The 18,851-nt window shown below is 37.9% G+C and overlaps 1 protein-coding gene across 1 annotated transcript in view; it reads left to right on the top strand.

Annotated features, from left to right (window-relative positions):
• CNTNAP4 (contactin associated protein family member 4) overlaps window positions 1-18,851 on the top strand; it is a 267,774-nt gene that overhangs the window by 207,479 nt on the left and 41,444 nt on the right. Inside the window, exons 13-15 of the mRNA XM_063295227.1 lie at window positions 2,846-3,043; window positions 11,796-11,952; window positions 17,353-17,480. Of these exons, the coding sequence (XP_063151297.1) occupies window positions 2,846-3,043; window positions 11,796-11,952; window positions 17,353-17,480 (483 nt within the window). The remainder of the gene's footprint in view (window positions 1-2,845; window positions 3,044-11,795; window positions 11,953-17,352; window positions 17,481-18,851) is intronic.

Below are 18,851 nucleotides of genomic sequence, written 5' to 3'. Positions count from 1 at the left end.
ATCCAAGGCTGGAGTTAAAATCTCTGGAAGAAACATTAACAATCTCAGATATGCAGATGATACCACTTTGATGGCTGAAAGTGAAGAGGAGCCTTATGATGAAGGTGAAAGAAGAAAGTGCAAAAAACCAAGATTATGGCAACCAGCTTGATTGATAACTGGCAAATAGAGGGAGAAAATGTAGAAGCCGTGAAAGACTTTGTATTCCTAGGTGCAAAGATTACTGCAGATGCTGACTGCAGTCAGGAAATCAGAAGACACTTAATCCTTGGGAGAAGAGCAATGACAAATCTCGATAAAATATTTAAGAGCAGAGACATCACACTGACAACAAAGGCCCGCATAGTTAAAGCGATGGTGTTCCCCGTAGTAACGTATGACTGCGAGAGCTGGACCATAAGGAAGGCTGAGAGAAGGAAGATCGATGCTTTTGAACTGTGGTGTTGGAGGAAAATTCTGAGAGTGCCTTGGACTGCAAGAAGATCAAACCAGTCCATCCTCCAGGAAATAAAGCCAGACTGCTCACTTGAGGGAATAATATTAAAGGCAAAACTGAAATACTTTGGCCACATAATGAGAAGACAGGACACCCTGGAGAAGATGCTGATGCTAGGGAGAGTGGAAGGCAAAAGGAAGAGGGGCCGACCAAAGGCAAGGTGGATGGATGATATTCTAGAGGTGATGGACTTGTCCCTGGGGGAGCTGGGGGTGTTGACGACCGACAGGAAGCTCTGGCGTGGGCTGGTCCATGAAGTCATGAAGAGTCGGAAGCGACTAAACGAATAAACAACAACAACAACACAGTGTTCCACTATGGATGGTCAGGACAGAGGACAAAACTAGGAATAGAATGAATGACACTGGAATAATAATTACATTTATTATGCACCTTTGCTGAGATGTGGTACAAAACAGAACAAAATAAAAGCACAATAATTACTGATCAATCCAATAACATTAGTTTAGAACCCAATCACCAAATATTAATCTTTAAAACTAATACCAGCCGTTTACACTAGGTTCTAGGGAGCCAGTGAAGAGCCTTGTGTCATACTGAGACAGGGTAATAACATGGTCTGCCTGTGTGTAAATGTCTTTGAATCAGTTTTGACTCCTGGTGACTCCAGAGGATTACTTACTAACATGAAATTAATGTTTCTCATACTTTATTCTTATTGTTGTTTTCATCCAGAATCATTAATGTAAAATACTGCAATACTGCAAAATATTAAAGACTAGATTCAAAACAATCAAATGCACTGCTGGTTATGTCCAAATATGGTTATTAGACCACTTTTTTAAAAAAAACAAAACTATGTTCTGTAGATCACTATTCCATGATGTGCTACAGAGTTCTATCTTGCCCTTTACATTATTTAACACTGACATGAATTGAGATTGTCTGCCTAGTCACTTAGAAGTCTAAAACAGGCCCTTTTGAAAATTCTCCCTTGGCTTCTTTGAGGAAGAAGGCCTTCTCCTATGTGGAAGCTATTGGAAGCTCCCTCTAGGACATTGGTTTGTTGAATTGTAGCCTACAATACCACTTTCTGGGTATATCCATCAGAAGCACTGCAAGAGTGTGCCTCCAAGGCCATGCCAGATGTTCAAAATCACAGTGTGGTTTATAGTGTCAAAATTTGCCACAAGGTCCAGAAGAACCTTCCTCTAAAAAGAGAGAGGAGGAAGGGAGATGTGAAACCTTCTTAGTTATATTCCTAAATGCAGTATTTCTTTCTCCTTTTTCTTCTGTACATCTGTTATCTGTTATCCTGAAAACCAAGGTGCCAATTTATATAGCAACTTGTCTGACCCAATTTCTGTGGTTTTAGGCAGGATGTGTTGATGGATGTGGCTTCTTCTTTGATTGGCATGGAACTGTTCAGTTTGTATGCTTTCTTATTGTATGATTAGGTGCTGGTTCCTGCTTATCTGAGTACTGGTTAATAGGGATATTAAGATATTAATTAGGTGATAAGGGAGGTTATCCTCTGAGCTGTTTTGTTTGTTCCTTTTGAATGGTTCATAAGTTGGATTTCTGCATGTCTGTTGGTTGTTAATTTATCAGAGTGCCAAGATTCTAGGAACTGCTTGCATTGATCTGGTTACCTAGTCTGGTAATGAAATGTCTGCAAGAGGGAAAGGAAGCTCGGACAACACTAAGACCTCAGCAATTCAACCCTTAGTTGCATATAAACCCAACTATTGCAGTTTTCATGAGAATAATCCTGTCGAAACCTGCATTGCATGGGAAAGCAGGGTCAGGAAGGAGGAAAACAATCCCATGATCCCACAATTTCCCAGCATTTTCTGAATAGTCTCACCATTTCCATTAGCATTAGTGTTAGTAGTAGAAGTAAATTGACTTCATTCTTTTCTTACCTTTTTATAGGTTTGTTGTTTGCATTTAAAGATTCTGTTGACAAATTGAAAAACATTTTGTATTCTCTCCAATGCCTATAACCATGCATTATGCTGCAGCATTGTGTGTAGGTGACACGTGTCATTCAAATCATCTTCAGCTACCATTTCTGGACTACAAAAATCCATACCATGACCAAAATAGCAGCAAAGAGATGCAGAAAACTGTAAGCCTGCTGCCAACTAGTGGTTGTTTGGCTTTTTGCAGGCTAGATATGGTAGCCCTAATATAAATTTATTAATAAGAGGGAAAGATAAAGAAGGAAGCAGCTAGCTCAAATGGTACAGAGGATATGAGTTGATAAAAATTGGCAAAGCTCTTCTTTTTTCCTACGAGGTGGGATTAGGAATTTTCACATAACTGTTGGCTCACTTTAATGGAGTGTATGCCTGATTTACAATGCTTCTTCATTTGTTTTGCAAGACACCACTTGGACGATTATACAGCACAACAACACTGAGTTAACCAGAGTCAAAACTGCTAATCGAGAGAACCCCCACAGTGTGTTTTTCAAATATGCTGCCAGCCTAGAACAGCTCCAGGCTACAATTAACCATGCAGAACAATGTGAACAGGAGCTTGCTTACCACTGCAAAAAGTCACGGCTTTCTAACAAGCAAAGTAAGTAATGGAGACAAATCTTATTATGCTACATAATGCATTATCCTTAACTAAACATTCTAGATATTGAATTCTGCCAAGGTTAGGGCATCTTGCCATTATAATCTTTAGTTTATTTATTTTAAGGTTTTGAAAGATTTATTGAACAGACACCTAACCAAAAAGTTTCAAAATGGCATCCAGGTCAGTGTGTAATGATGTTCAAAAGCATTAACTAATTTGTAACTCAATTTCTTGCCTAAACCTACTGTTTGGTAAAACTTATACAAACTGTCCTTCCTGGCCTATCCTTAAAAGACTTAAATGCCAATAACAACAACAACAACAACAACAATCTAAATCCAGGTAAAGGAAGTCCTTGACTGATTAAAACAAAACCTTTTCTTTATATTGTAAATAAAAGCATTGTGGTGTATATATCACAGAATTTTGTTTGTGAAATGCCAAGGATTTTTTTAAATGTAGTAGTTGTTGTTTATTCGTTTAGTCGCTTCTGACTCTTTGTGACTTCATGGACCAGCCCACGCCAGAGCTTCCTGTCAGTCGTCAACACCCCCAGCTCCCCCAGGGACGAGTCCGTCACCTCTAGAATATCATCCATCCACCTTGCCCTTGGTCGGCCCCTCTTCCATTTGCCCTCCACTCTCCCTAGCATCAGCATCTTCTCCAGGGTGTCCTGTCTTCTCATTATGTGGTCAAAGTATTTCAGTTTGGCCTTTAATATCATTCCCTCAAGTGAGCAGTCTGGCTTTATTTCCTGGAGGATGGACTGGTTTGATCTTCTTGCAGTCCAAGGCACTCTCAGAATTTTCCTCCAACACCACAGTTCAAAAGCATCGATCTTCCTTCTCTCAGCCTTCCTTATGGTCCAGCTCTTGCAGCCATATGTTACTATGGGGAACACCATTGCTTTAACTATGCAGACCTTTGTTGTCAGCGTGAGGTCTCTGCTCTTAACTATTTTATCAAAATTTGTCATTGTTCTTCTCCCAAGGATTAAACGTCTTCTGGTTTCCTGACTGCAGTCAGCATCTGCAGTAATCTTCGCATCTAGAAATACAAAGTCTTTCACTGCTTCTACATTTTCTCCCTCTATTTGCCAGTTATCAATCAAGCTGGTTGCCATAATCTTGGTTTTTTTGAGGTTTAGCTGCAAGCCAGCTTTTGCACTTTCTTCTTTCACCTTCATCATAAGGCTCCTCAGTTCCTCTTCGCTTTCAGCCATCAAAGTGGTATCATCTGCATATCTGAGATTGTTAATGTTTCTTCCAGCAATTTTAACTCCAGCCTTGGATTCCTCAAGCCCAGCATGTTGTGTGATGTGTTCTGCGTACAAGTTGAATAGGTAGGGTGAGAGGATACAGCCCTGCCGTACTCCTTTCCCAATCTTAAACCAGTCCGTTGTTCTGTGGTCTGTTCTTACTGTTGCTACTTGGTCGTTATACAGATTCTTCAGGAGGCAGACAAGATGACTTGGTATCCCTGTACCACTAAAAACTTGCCACAAATTGTTATGGTCCACACAGTCAAAGGCTTTAGAATAGTCAATAAAACAGAAAGATAAGTTTTTCTGAAACTCCCTGGCTTTTTTCATTATCCGGTGGATATTGGCAATTTGGTCCCTAGTTCCTCTGCCTTTTCTAAACACAGCTTGTACATCTGGCAATTCTCGCTCCATGAATTGCTGAAGTCTGCCTTGCATGATCTTGAGCATTAACTTACTGGCATGTGAAATGAGTGCCACTGTTTGATAGTTTGAACATTCTTTAGTGTTTCCCATTTTTGGTATGGGGATATAAGTTGATTTTTTTCCAGTCTGATGGCCATTCTTGTGTTTTCCAAATTTGCTGGCATATAGCATGCATTACCTTGACAGCATCATCTTGCAAGATTTGGAACAGTTCAGCTGGGATGCCGTCGTCTCCTGCTGCCTTGTTATTAGCAATGCATCTTAAGGCCCATTCAACCTCACTCTTCAGGATGTCTGGCTCTAGCTCACTGACCACACCGTCAAAGCTATCCCCGATATTGTTATCCTTCCTATACAGGTCTTCTGTATATTCATGCCACCTTTTCTTGATCTCTTCTTCTTCTGTTAGGTCCTTGCCATCTTTGTTTTTGATCATACCCATTTTGGCCTGGAATTTACCTCCAATGTTTCTAATTTTCTGGAAGAGGTCTCTTGTCCTTCCTATTCTATTGTCTTCTTCCACTTCCACGCATTGCTTGTTTAAAAATAATTCCTTATCTCTTCTGTCTAACCTCTGTAATTTTGCATTTAATTGGGCATATCTCCCCCTATCACTGTTCCCTTTTGCTTTCCTTCTTTCTTGGGCTACTTCTAGTGTCTCAGCAGACAGCCATTTTGCCTTCTTGGTTTTCTCTTTCTTTGGGATGTATTTTGTTGCCGCCTCCTGAACAATGTTGCAAACTTCTGTCCAGAGTTCTTCCGGGACCCTATCTACTAAGTCCAGTCCCTTAAATCTATTCTTCACCTCCACTGCATATTCCTTAGGAATATTAGTGAGCTCATATCTAGCTGATCTGTGGGTCTTCCCTAATCTCTTTAGTCTGATCCTAAATTGTGCAAGAAGAAGTTCATGATCTGAACTACTGTCAGCCACCTTTGGCTGCAAAGGATGTAGTCAATCTGATTTCGGTGTTGTCCATCTGGTGAAGTCCATGTATAAAGCCGTCTCTTAGGTTGTTGGAAGAGAGTGTTTGTTATGCAGAGTGAATTGTCTTGGCAAAATTCTATCAGCCTATGTCCTGCTTCGTTTTGTTCTCCCAGGCCATGCTTACCTGTAATTCCAGGTGTCATTTGACTGCCCACCTTAGCATTCCAGTCTCCTGTGATGAAAATAACATCTCTTTTAGGCCTGTTGTCCAGTAGGTGGTGCAGATCCTCATAGAACTGCTCTACTTCAGCTTCTTCAGCATCTGTGGTTGGGGCGTATATTTGGATCACTGTGATGTTAGATGGCTTGCCCTGAATTCAAACTGAGATCTTTCTATTGTTTTTTGGGATTGTATCCAAGCACTGCTTTAGCCACTTTACGATTAATTATGAAGGCTACTCCATTTCTTCTGTGGCCCTCTTGTCCACAGTAGTAGATCTGGTGGTCATTTGATGTGAAGTGGCCCATTCCAGTCCATTTCAGTTCACTGACACCCAAAATGTCTATCTTTAATCTTGACATCTCACCAATAACCACATCCAATTTTCTGTGGGTCATAGATCTTACATTCCAGGTTCCAATGGTGTGTTGATCCTTAGAACATCGGATTCGCCGTTCACCACCAGCACTGTTGGCCGCTAGCCGTCCTTTCAGCTTTGAGCTAGCTGCGTCATCACGTCTGGGGCTAGTTGAACTCATCCTCTGTTCCTCCCCAGTAGCATTTTGACCATCTTCTGACCTGGGGGTCTCATCTTCCGATGCTATACCGACATATCTCTGGTTGTACTGATCCATTTAGTTTTCATGGCAAGAATACTGGGGTGGGTTGCCATTACCTTTCCCAGGGATCGCATTTAGTCTGACCTCTCTGTCATGACCTTCTTGTCTTGGGTGGCCCTTCACTCTTTAGCTCATGGCATCATTGAGGTGCTCAAGCTCCAGCACCATGACAAGGTAACGATCCTTTGCTGAAGATTAAGTTTACTACCAGATTTAAAAAATATAGCCACAGAAAAATTTGGAAATACAGTAGCATAATGTGGGAGCTTACTCCTTCATCCTGGGAGTGAAGCTTTTATGTTTTGTGCTCCTTCAATTATATTAAAAACCAGAGGTTTGCTTTGCAAAATCTGTGTTTATTTTTCCACATATGCAGGTAGGCACACATACATACCCTTCGGTGCTGGTACGGTTTGTATCCAGCAGTTACTCTGGTAAATAAACAATTATCTAGTTTTCTCTCTTATAACAGACATTTATTCTGCAAACCTGACATCCCCAATGTGCATGCCTTTCACTAAGTGTATTGACAAATGTAGTATTCAATTACAGTAATAACTATAAATCTATAGCATTAAACTTCATTGTTTCTACAGAAAAAGAGTTCATTGCGTTCTACTCCTACATGAAAAGTATGTAAACAAGCATTTAGACCCCACAAGGTCATGTTTTGCATCCATCTGATTAGTGAAGGGTAGTACTTTATCTGTGAATGTTACTAATTGTTGCTTAGCTACAATCCTTTAATTGCATTACCAAACTCAATCAATACACAGCTTGATGAATTCAGCTAAAAAATATCCCAAGAATATTTTTGCAGAACTACCATATAAAAATATGTTATCTCCCAGAGGTCAGTTGATTGATATCCATATAAAGGGGAGGGGGAGGCGCTCTAAGAATGCACAGGTTTGGCATACCAGTATGATTATAGACCAAAGACTCCATACAGTTGATAGGAGAGTTAATATCAGTCTCCCAGTATATACAGTATATTACTACTATGTTTTCTGTCTTACATCATTGTAGATTTACTTGATGTTAAAACCAGGCTACCAGACCGAACTTAGGTTACAGAACTTCAGTTAGCCACAATATAGAACTGAAGAGTTAGAGTTTTCCCTACCTCTTTGCTGCTATTGAGTGGTTAGCTGGATTTCTACAGACCTGACCTCTAATCAAACTAACAGAGCTGGTTAAACATTCAAAACAGACCTGCATTATTCTGCAATGTGAACGGCCCAGTTTTAAGCTAGGGGACTTCATACATTTGCCCTTTTTTTACTGCAAACAGTCTATGAACATGCAAGCTGAACTGTATTTTGGAGACTTTGCTAATCTACCCCCTTCTTTTTGTTTATATCTGACAATACAGACATCCAAAATCTACATACTCTTCAATTTTTCACATTTCTCTGATTAGGCTAATTCTGGCCGCTTCCTTTGCTGTTATTTACACCATCACTTGTTGCCTTCTTAAATAGTTAATTTTAGTTTTACCAGTCAACGCAAATATTTGTAGCTCAGGGTTGAATTGTGGAGTCCTTGGTGCTCTCTGAACCTTGTTGTTTTCTTGCAGACGTTTCACTGCCAGACCAAGCAACATCTTCAGTGCAGAGAGGGAGTGGGCTTTGCTCTCTGTTTATATACTGTGGTTTGTCCAGCTTGAGTTGGTGGAGGTGTTGTTTTCTTCTTGGGAGTTCCTTGATTGGGCTGTTGTTTGGTGCTTGGTTGATTGACTGAGTTAATAGTTCCTTGATTAGGGTATATTGTGCGGTTTGATTGTTCTGTTGTTGCTGCTCTTTGATATACCCTGCCAGTTGGTGTTTGTGGATGCACTGTGCTAGTCTTTTGCCTGCCTGTCCTACATAGTGGCTGCTACAGTCCTTACACTGTATGTTGTAGATAACTCCTTTTTTTATTTCTTGGGCTACTTGGTAAGCCAAAAGACCCAGTAGCCCAAGAAGAAAAAACAGGAGTTATTTACAACATACAGTGCAAGGACTGTAACAGCCACTATGTAGGACAGACAGGCAGAAGACTAGCAGAGCGCATCCACAAACACCAACTGGCAGTCAGAAGACATGATGAAAACTCCTTAAAACACATGGAGAGACTCAACCATACTTTCAACTGGGAAACTGTGAACATCCTAAACCAAGCCAAATCCAAAAATGCTAGAGAATTCCTGGAAGCTTGGCACTCAGACAAAGCAGCCATCAATAGACACATAGAGGTAAACAACATTTACATACCATTCAAAAGAGACAAAATTCCTCCTTGCCAGCAATCAACACCCAGATACGCAAAGATTAACACTAGGATTAACACCAGATGAACAATCAAACAGCACAATACACCCTAATCAAGGAACTATTAACTCAGATAATCAACCCAGCAGCAACCAACAGCCCAATCAAGGAACTCCCAAGAAGAGAACAGCACCTCTACCAACACAAGCTGGACAAAACACAGTATATAAACAGAGAGCAAAGCCCACTCCCTCTTTGCACTGAAGATGTTGCCTAGTCTGGCAATGAAATGCCATGGAAGAAAACAACAAGGCTTAGAGAGCGCCAAGGACTCCACAATTTTAGTTTTGCCAAAGGAAATGTGTAACAAAATGCGAAGCTTCATCACTTGTTTTTGATTACCTGGCAGAAAACAAATTCATAGTTGAATTTATATTCTTTTTCAGCTCAGACCTTTCAGGTGTATGAAAAGAAAAGAAAGAAAATGTTTCAGAATGCTTACAAAATTGGTTCCATTGTTTATATTTAGCATGCCTAACATACATTTAAGGCATGAAATCATGTGATAAATCTTATACCCACAGCACATAGTTGATTTTAAAGAGATATGAAATCCAAAGTTACAGGATTGTCTAAATACATTAAGTACTTTTTATAATTCTTCAGAGCTTTCTCCCAGCACAAATAAGACAAGTTAGATCAGAAATACTGGACTGTGACAGACAGACAGACAGACAGACAGACAGACAAAATAAGTTCTTCCATAATCTGCCTCTCTTTCCAGGATGAATCACAAAGTCCCCCCACCCCCCCGCCCCAATTTACAGAACATTCATATCTTTCCATATTTTCTTTCCCTTTCTGGATCAATTATTCCATTTTTGAAGGACTGCTGGCCTGGATGTTGCAAAGTGTGAAAGAATGTATTATAAGCTGAGAGATCATAGATGGCCTGTCTAACCATGAGCTGTAGTCAGTATCCCATAGCTAAATATGTTTTTCTTTTTTTTTTAACGCAGCGTCAGAGAAAATAAATTCCAGATTTTCAATATGCAGTGGGAGCTCTTACAGATAGTTGACTATTCCTAATAAAATCAGGATCCACGTGCACATTGTCATATATTTTAATATTACTGTACACTATTTTCCTTCAGTCTTATTTTTGCATTCATCATAATGTTCACCTTTCTTTCTTCTTCTTTAAAATGGATTATCCTCATGCTTCAGATCCATTAATAATTACCCTTTTCTGTATATTTGGTGCATTTACCCATCTGTTTAGCCAGCAGCAGCTCTTCTTTAATGTGCCATACTGGAGAATTAAAACTGGAGATTTCCTATTCTTGCTGTAAATTATGCTGAGGAAAGAGTTGCATATGAAAAATTGTTTTGTGATATTGGATACATTAGACCAGATTACACTAGTAAAATGTCATAAATGATATTTTTTGTTTATTTGTTTTAAGTTTTATTGAAAAGAGTTTTCTTGAGGGTTTTTTTTTCAAAACAAAAGGAAAACTACAGTAACAGAATTATAATATGGCCAAGAATTTGTGTGAGTGAAATTCCTTTCAGGCTAGAATCATGGTCATCCTGGAAGAGTAGAGGTAGAACCTCTCAAAGGTTCTACTCAAAGCAGAGGTAGAACCTCTCATGACTCACAGAGGATACAGCAATACTTTATTCAGTATGTAAGACTTGTCAAGCCCTCAAGAGAACAGTCAGCTCAGGATCCAAAAGGTAGAGAGAGAAAGATTTTAAGTCTTGTCTGACTAGTTGCCCTTAATAAGCAGCAACTGGAGCTGGGTATCAGCTCTGTGGGCATCATTACAAAGCCTTCAGTTAGAACAAAATCAGCTATTGGAATAATGTCTTTATCTTCACTGCTGTTCTGCTGTTCTATCATGCTTGCTCAATTCCTGACCTAAATCCTTGGAATCTTAAACTATTCTTCCTCTGCCAAGGCCTGGAAGTGCTCACTTAATCATTCTGCTTTTCCAGTTACTGAGCATCAGGCTATCTCTTTGGACTTCTGCATTTGACACAAGACTAGGCTGCTATTATAATAATCTAGTTTCTGACTGATCTTTGTCTTTGCCCCTGCATTTGTTAGATCTGCTAAAGCCTAGAACAGGATGCTACTATAATTGATCCTGCAATTTGCAACCTCCCTAGCTTCCCACACAGCAGTTAAATCCTATAACAAAACTTCTCCCATAAGGCTTTGTTAGATCAGGAGGTATTCACGTTCAGATGGAGAGATTTGTAAAAGAAAACAAAATAGCCATACCACTCCAGGAAAAAAAAATGAACAACTCCAAAGTACCACCTAAATAAATTCTAAAATGTCAGAGAGTATGGTAAAAATATAAGTATGTTTTGCAGGAGAACAGAATGTTGGGGAAAATGGAGGATAGATTTTGGCAGATTGTTATTTGTAATATATGACAATCAGTACAAAAATGTCACTTCTTCACTGACAGTAAATACTTTGTTGTGTGATCATTAACATTGCCAGTTGTTCCTACATAAAACTATTCTAGATGCTTAGTACACTCTTATTACCCTTTGTAATGATTATTATTTTTATCACTAATAGCTTCTTTTTTACCAAGATGAGGCCTTTTTAGATAATGTTTATTCTTCTTATCTTCTCACAGTAGTGTATTGATCTTTTATTGATTTCCACAAAATGAATTACCTGAATATTTTGGGAGGGGGGCTTCCTTCTTTTCATATCCAATCATAAAGAAAATTTCTGAAATGTCCTGCTAAAGATAAATGTTTCTAATATTATGCCTGACCGATTTAAGGATTACCAGTTCTCTGTTTCAAGTCATGTTGTAAGCAGAAACCTTCACAGTATGTTACTCATGGTAATGAAACATTCAAATGAAAAATCTGTTAGTGTTTTATCATAGTGGGCTAATTTTATTTCTTTCATTTTTTTTTCTTGAGCTATTTGGTGTTCTTGAGCTGAAGCCAAAAATGACAGCATGGCCACACACCAGAAACACCAACTTGTTCTAACTTGCCTTATAGATGGAATTCCATTCAGCTGGTGGATTGGAAAAATCAATGAGACACAGACTTACTGGGGAGGTTCCACTCCTGATGTTCAGAAATGTGCTTGTGGAATAGAAGGAAGTTGCATTGATTCCCAACATGATTGTAACTGTGATGCTGACAGAAATGAATGGTGATTGTTTTCCCTCTCATTTCTTTTGTTCTCAAGAACTTATAGGCTGAATGTTAAAATATGTTTTTGTGTGCTTCTAACTCTGTTTTCAGGGAAAAGGTATTGGAAGACTCTAACAGAGCTGCCCTCAGTATTCCTGCACTACAATTTCTTAAAATACTTTCCCCCCCTATGCCCACCACCCCAACCCCAAACTGTCCAAGATTTTCTTTGGGCTGATCCAAATGTTCCTTTGCAGACATTTTCAGGACATTCCTAGATGAGGCAGAGTGGCCAAAACTCTGAGTTTTCCAGAGTGGAACTGGAAAAAACAGGGTTTTGGAGAAATTCTGAAGGCTTCTCTTCTCTTCTCTTCTCTTTTCATTATGCCATAATTCAAGAGTCAGTCACAGAGACTTGTACATGTTTCTTAAGTATTAGTTTCCTTCTCAGTAAAAACATATTGTTCTGGTAGTCAGTTGCTAGAGTAACAAACAGCATGCTGTTGACAAGTTGAGAAAACCTGAAGGAATACAAACCTATACTTCCTTAGTACCTGAGAGACTAAGGAGATACGTGCTAACAATATGGATAAGAAATGAAAGGGTTTTGACCAAAGTTTTTGACTATTCTGATAGTGGGAGAAGGTAAGTCCTCATTGGTCACAATATTGTTTTAGTATATCCTTATACCAGTGGTATTGTATCTATGGCCGAGGAAATATTATTTCAGGGCAGTGAAAGACATTCGAAAACCCGGAATATGTGCTACCTTGAGCTTGAAGAATTGGTCGATGCTTTCATGGGAAGAGATATTCCTGCCCCCCACCCCCCACCCCCAGCTTCTGAAGTGCTAGTGTAATAGCATGCAGGCATGGTAAAATAAAGGAATCCAGATGCAAAACTGTCAGCAAGCCAGCATTATAATTTTGGAAGACCACAGACTATTTTCATCATGAAAAGCTCAGAAACTTGGATTAATGTTAGCAAATTATCCTATTTTGTTCTCATGAATCAAAGGGATTGTTTCTTTAGCTAGCAAATAAGCACTGATTGGCTGACAGGTTTCTGTGCTCAGATATTCAACAAAAAGGGGAAACAGTGATTGCTAGTTCCTGTGAGCTCTAGGCTCACAAACATGTAGACATGCCATGCCCACAATGTTCTGAGTGGATCTGAATTAATTTTAGGAGTATTTTAAACTGGAATGAAAAAGATTGGGAAACAAAAGGATGGTCATCTGGAAGAGCCCAAAGAGTTCCTTCAAGAATAGAAAAACTTCTGCAAATGACAAGTGGTCTTTTGTGTCTGCAAAAAACACGTAGATCAGGATGGATATGGGGTAGGAAAGGAGATGTTAACTGTGAATGAAAAATCTACTTTCTGAATTGCAGGGAATAGTTTGTCTCAGAAGCCATTATATTTCATTATCCATTTTAAAAATGTTAGATTAGTTTCTCTGTAAAACGGCTGGATAGTGTGGAGCAGAGGAAGAGGAAATATTGGAGATTAACAGGTTTATCTTCGAGTCAGAAAAAATGTAACATTTTTGGAGAACAGTTTTTCCAGGATATGCTAAAGAAAAGACCAGCAAATGCCTGCTGTCCTACATCCATTCCAAAGGATGATAAAGATGAAAAATTTTAGAAACCATTTCCAAGTCAAAACATTTGCCATAAATGAACATTTCAGGAATCATACCCAGATCAAAATACTTGCTTAAAATAATGACCTTTGCTTAAAACTTGCTTAAAACATTGATGTAATTTAATACTATGGATGAAGTTTTCATCAATGCTGCCTGCCAAAGTGCAAGGGGGGAATGTTAATGAATTATTTTTAACCATCTTTAAATTTTTAAAGGCTACTGTGGCAGTAATAGGGCATCTAATTTTGTCACAATACTAGTAAATAGCCAAGTGCTTTAAAAGAGAGAATTGGAAAAAGCCTAGCTTAAAAACTTCTTCACTTACTCTTCTGTAATTCTGATGACTTTATCCCTTCATAATCATCTCATATTTCTGCAAAGTTCTGCTAAAAAAATGCAATCAATCTGCATTTTCCCCATAAATAAAGCTGTTTTTTATTTGTTAGTTAAAAGGCAACCAGTTTTTTAAAGCTAATTACGCAAATGTGCAGTTTGGAAAGACAAGCTTATTTGGTGCTGCATTACAGAACTTTGTTAAGTTTCTAAAACCTACTTATGAAACGTGAGATCTTTACTTCAAAATTTAAGAATAGGAAAACTAAATTTGAAATCCTGAGAATGTGGCTGAGAAAGAACAGTCTTTGTCTAGCCCTATTTTTTTTTATTTCCTCCCCAGAGAAAGAAAAACATATTGTAGACATTTTATATTGGACATTTCCCTCCCTCTCTCTCACCCAGTAGGTCCAGGGCATTGTAGAGTATGGAAAATTTTCAATTTCCTTGCAAAACTACTCTACTACTAATGATAATCTTTTGACTCATCATTGACGTTACACCACCCCCACTCCATGCACTGTTTGTCTTTTTTTCTTTCCTAAAAGAACCAAAAGGACCCTTCAAGCACCTTTTCCAACTAACAGCATTTATTAAAAAGCATAAACTTTAGTCACCTTCAGCAAACCTCATCAGATCAGATCTTATACCTTTTAACAAACTTAATAAAATTTGTTAGTTGGAAAAGGTGCTACCAGACTCCTTCTGATTTTTTGCCACCATGGACTAACCTGACTCTCCTGCTATAATGATGGCTTCTGTAAGGACTGGATTTATTTCAGGTTCATATTGTCAAGATTTTAAAAATGAGATTATTAAATCCTTATATGAATAAACCAAAGAGTCAGACTTTAGTTTCTGTTGTAATTACATTCCCTCCCCTCCTTTGATTTAAATTAAAATTGCCCTCCATATTTGTGGGGGAGGGGGGTATTACTGCAAATATCAGGTTTAACAAATTCAGAATTATTAATTTCATAATTTTTGTGGTAAGGTGAAACCTTGGAAAATTGTTGGATTGACCAACCTTTTCCAACCCAATACTCTCTACATTTTGGGGGAATATCAAACCCAGGACTCCCAGTCATTTGAAAAATATGGGCAGAACAATTCTAATACATCAGAACATATTAGGATTTATCTATCTCACAAATAGTTGTGAGATAGATAAAGAAATGTCTTTGAAACAATCTTAGCTCTAGAAAACTATACTAATTACAGGATGATTAATGTCTGAATCAGTTCTAGTGAGAATAATCCAGTCAGACCCTGAATTGTGTAGGCTTTTAATTTAAGGCCTAAGTCAAAAACAAATTTGGTGTTGCCTATTGATTGTTGTAGGGAAATCATACTTTTAATCTTTTTTAGAGAATAGAAAAACAATTATAACACAGCAGACAGTTCTGGGGAGATTAAGCTTGCCCAATGTGAAAAGAAGCTCAGGGAATTTTGAGCTGGACATCTCTGAAAACCTGTAGTTATTATGCCCTGTACATATGTATTAAATATTAATATTAAAATTAAATATTAAATGCACTAAATTGATTTGGAGCATTGATCCAGTTTGATAAATTGAATCAATGATTCTATTTGATCATATCAAGTTAAATATGTCCAGATCAATTTGGATGGATACATTTAAATGAACCGAATGCATCAAAACTGATTTCATTAGATTCAGGTTCTTTCTACACATCCACACATGCATATTAATAGTATAAATCTGAATTAATTGGGACTTAGGTCAGTCCAAGTCAATCAAACATCCAACCTATATCTGCTTTTTAAAGCAGTTTGAGTGTTCAGATGAAATCTGATACATTTTCTCAGTTTGAATGTTTGCACAATCCTAGTAACTATTGTTGTTTTTGGACATACTTTTTTGAGGTTTACGAGGCATAATGGCCTGTTCTGTGGACATAAACTGCCTAACTTCAGAGGTAACTGAGAGACAAAGCAAGTCTTTGCAAATTTTGAGTAGCAGGAAAAATACTCCTATTACTGTTTATCTTATAAATTCCACAGATTTTCTTCAAAAAACTATGTCCACAAACACCAGAAAACCTCAAGATTCTCCCATCCTTACTGTAATGAAAGAAACCTAAACACTGGATATCCTCTGTTGGAAAACATGAACAAAGTAAGAGTTACATGTTATCCTTCAGCAATCAGACTTATGACCATTTGGTCCCAAATCATTGATTTGTCACAGAAATGGAGCAGGATAGCTTTGTAGTTCCCTGTCAGAACACAGGCTTTGCATGCTCACCCTCCCAAATTCAACATCTGGGATATGTCTGCTAATCATTGTCAAAAAGTGTCTGCCAATCAGTGCCAACATTGCTGAGCTGGACTGACCAAAAGTCTGACTCAGTACAGGTGGTCCTCACTTAACAACCACTTGTTCAAACTTACAGTGGCACTGAACAAGTGGTACTTATGACTGGTCCTAATAGTTACAATGGTCACAGTGTCCCTGCAGTCCTGTGATCACAATCTGGGTGTTTGGTGACCAGCTCACAGTTACAATGTTGCAGTGTCCCACTGTTACATGATTGCCATTCGTGACCTTCACTGCCAGCTTCCAATAAGCAAAGTCAATGGGGAAGCTGGCAGGAGGTTGCAAATGGCAACCACATGACATCGCACTTAATGATGGCATGGGATTCACTTAATAATGGTAACCAGGCATGCCAGAACTGCCATCGCTAAGCAGTGTGGTCACATGATGTTGCTCATTATGACTGCTTTGCTTAGCAATGGAAATTCCAGTTCCAATTATCATCATTAAGTGAGGACTACCTGTATATAATTAGTCCTAAAAACATAATTAGTTCAATTTCCCACTATGCAAGAATATATATGTTTTTCAGCACATACCATTTGATATGTCTTTCTTATCAAATGCCTTCATATTTTTGGCTGTTCAAAGTGCAGCACTAAGGCTAAGGAATTAAAGACATTCAATAAGTTGAAATTGAAATATTTTCTGTTATTTATCAATATTTTCTTTCTTTCATCTTGCTAAGCTGCACAGGGCTGTTTCTTAAAGACATGGACAGTTTTCTTGCCATGTCACAATTATTTATGACTGAACTGCCTGACTCATTCTAAGAGGTCAGTTAGTTTCCTAATAGAGCAGAAAAAGTCATGGCTGTATAAAGTTAGGTGCTGTATAGCTACAATGGTTTCATTCTAGTATTCATGGTATATTGATTTTTGCTGCTAAAAAGCAGATATTAAAATGGTACTGTAATGATGTTACCATTTAGATAAATGCTCCATGTCATGACAGTCTTACCCATGTATCCTCTTCAAAACTAGTTGTTTCTTACATACATTTATAAAGGTAGTAGTATTCTTTCATATGTCTGACGGTAATCATGAAAATTTGTTATGAAATGCTGCTATTCCAAAACTCTATTTCTTTATTTGTGGCAGGACAAATGACACAGGACTTCTGTCCTACAAAGATCATTTGCCAGTAACAGAACTTGTCATCACAGATACAGGCCGTCCAGATTCTGAAGCAGCTTATAAGCTTGGACCTTTACTCTGCCAGGGTGATAGTAAGTAAATCTGTTTTATGAGTTTATGCAAGTGAAATCTGTATGTGTGTGTGTGTTCGGGTACACAGTTCATAGGATTTTCTAGTTAAATTTGAACCAGATTTTGTTGGGCTCAGCAGCTGATCATTTGGGGTGGGGGGTGGAGGGGGTTGCATTCCTCTCATCAGTGATGTAAATGTAAAATTCAAATTGCTAAATTGTACATAGTGTACATTTGATCTGGAAATAGTCATAAATTTATGCAAAGGGAAAAGGTTTTTTTTGCAACTAAGCCCATACATGTTTGCTGAGAAAGTCATTCTACATTTACCAATACTTATTTTAAAGTAAAAGTGACCCCATTCAGGATTGCAGATTTAATATCATGTTGATACTTGAACTATACACTTAGTTGTATAGTTCAAGCAAGGTAATAAAGCACATGCAGCTTTTGTATCTGTAAAAACTGATGAAACGTAATTTAGATTAGGTTGATCACTGCTGCAATAAAAATTACTTTGAGTAAGCTCTTACGTTAAGTTTGCTTTCAATAACTTCGGAACATTTGAAACTCACACCCATTCTATCTATTTTCTACACCAATGAAATATTTTGGGTATACATTTTTATATGTATTTCTCCTAGTGAATCTGCTTTTTTGCTTTAAGAAAAATGCATATAACAAAGATATAAGTACAAACAATATACGTTTTTGTATAGATTTCCCCAGGGTATATAGTATTGCATTTATTTGTCCTAATGTATTTCATAATTATACATACACACACACACACACACACACACACACACATCCATACGCACAAATACACACACATCCATTGCAGAATTTGAAAAAGTATGAAAAGTAAACTTACATTCTGTATCATTTTTGTTAACATTAGAACCAAAAGAATTGATCCTCTCCACTTAATGAAATAACTTACCAGATAAGATGTTAATGAAGTGGCACATGCCTTGAATTCTGAAACATTGTGAAATAAGATAGAAAGTGCTATGTATTTCTCTCCTGCCTTTCTGAGCAGAGGATTCCTTAAAGGTGGTTTACAAAATTAAAACAAATAAACAATTATAAAGTTAAAATACCAGTAATATAAAAGCAAAACATGCATGCTAATCATAGAAGAGCTGAAATGTACAATGATGGATATGAAGAGGGACTTTGATAGAGCTATTAAAAAGTGAAAGGAAAAAAAAACCCCTCAAACTGCAAAGAATAGTATTTCCTGACAGCATCATATTTATTTCATGTGAGACATTGTCTTTAATTTCAAAATTTCTGAAACACAACCTAAGTGCTTTTGTTACTAAGGGTTTGCTAATGCTTTGTGATATTATACTTCAGTGAAATTTGAATTTCTAAATGTTTGTCTG

Source organism: Candoia aspera, chromosome 2 (genome assembly GCF_035149785.1).
Source record: "Candoia aspera isolate rCanAsp1 chromosome 2, rCanAsp1.hap2, whole genome shotgun sequence".
NCBI classification, from domain to species: Eukaryota; Metazoa; Chordata; class Lepidosauria; order Squamata; family Boidae; genus Candoia; species Candoia aspera.
Note: the sequence above shows the minus strand (reverse complement) of the source record. Positions and strands in the feature narration are given on the sequence as shown.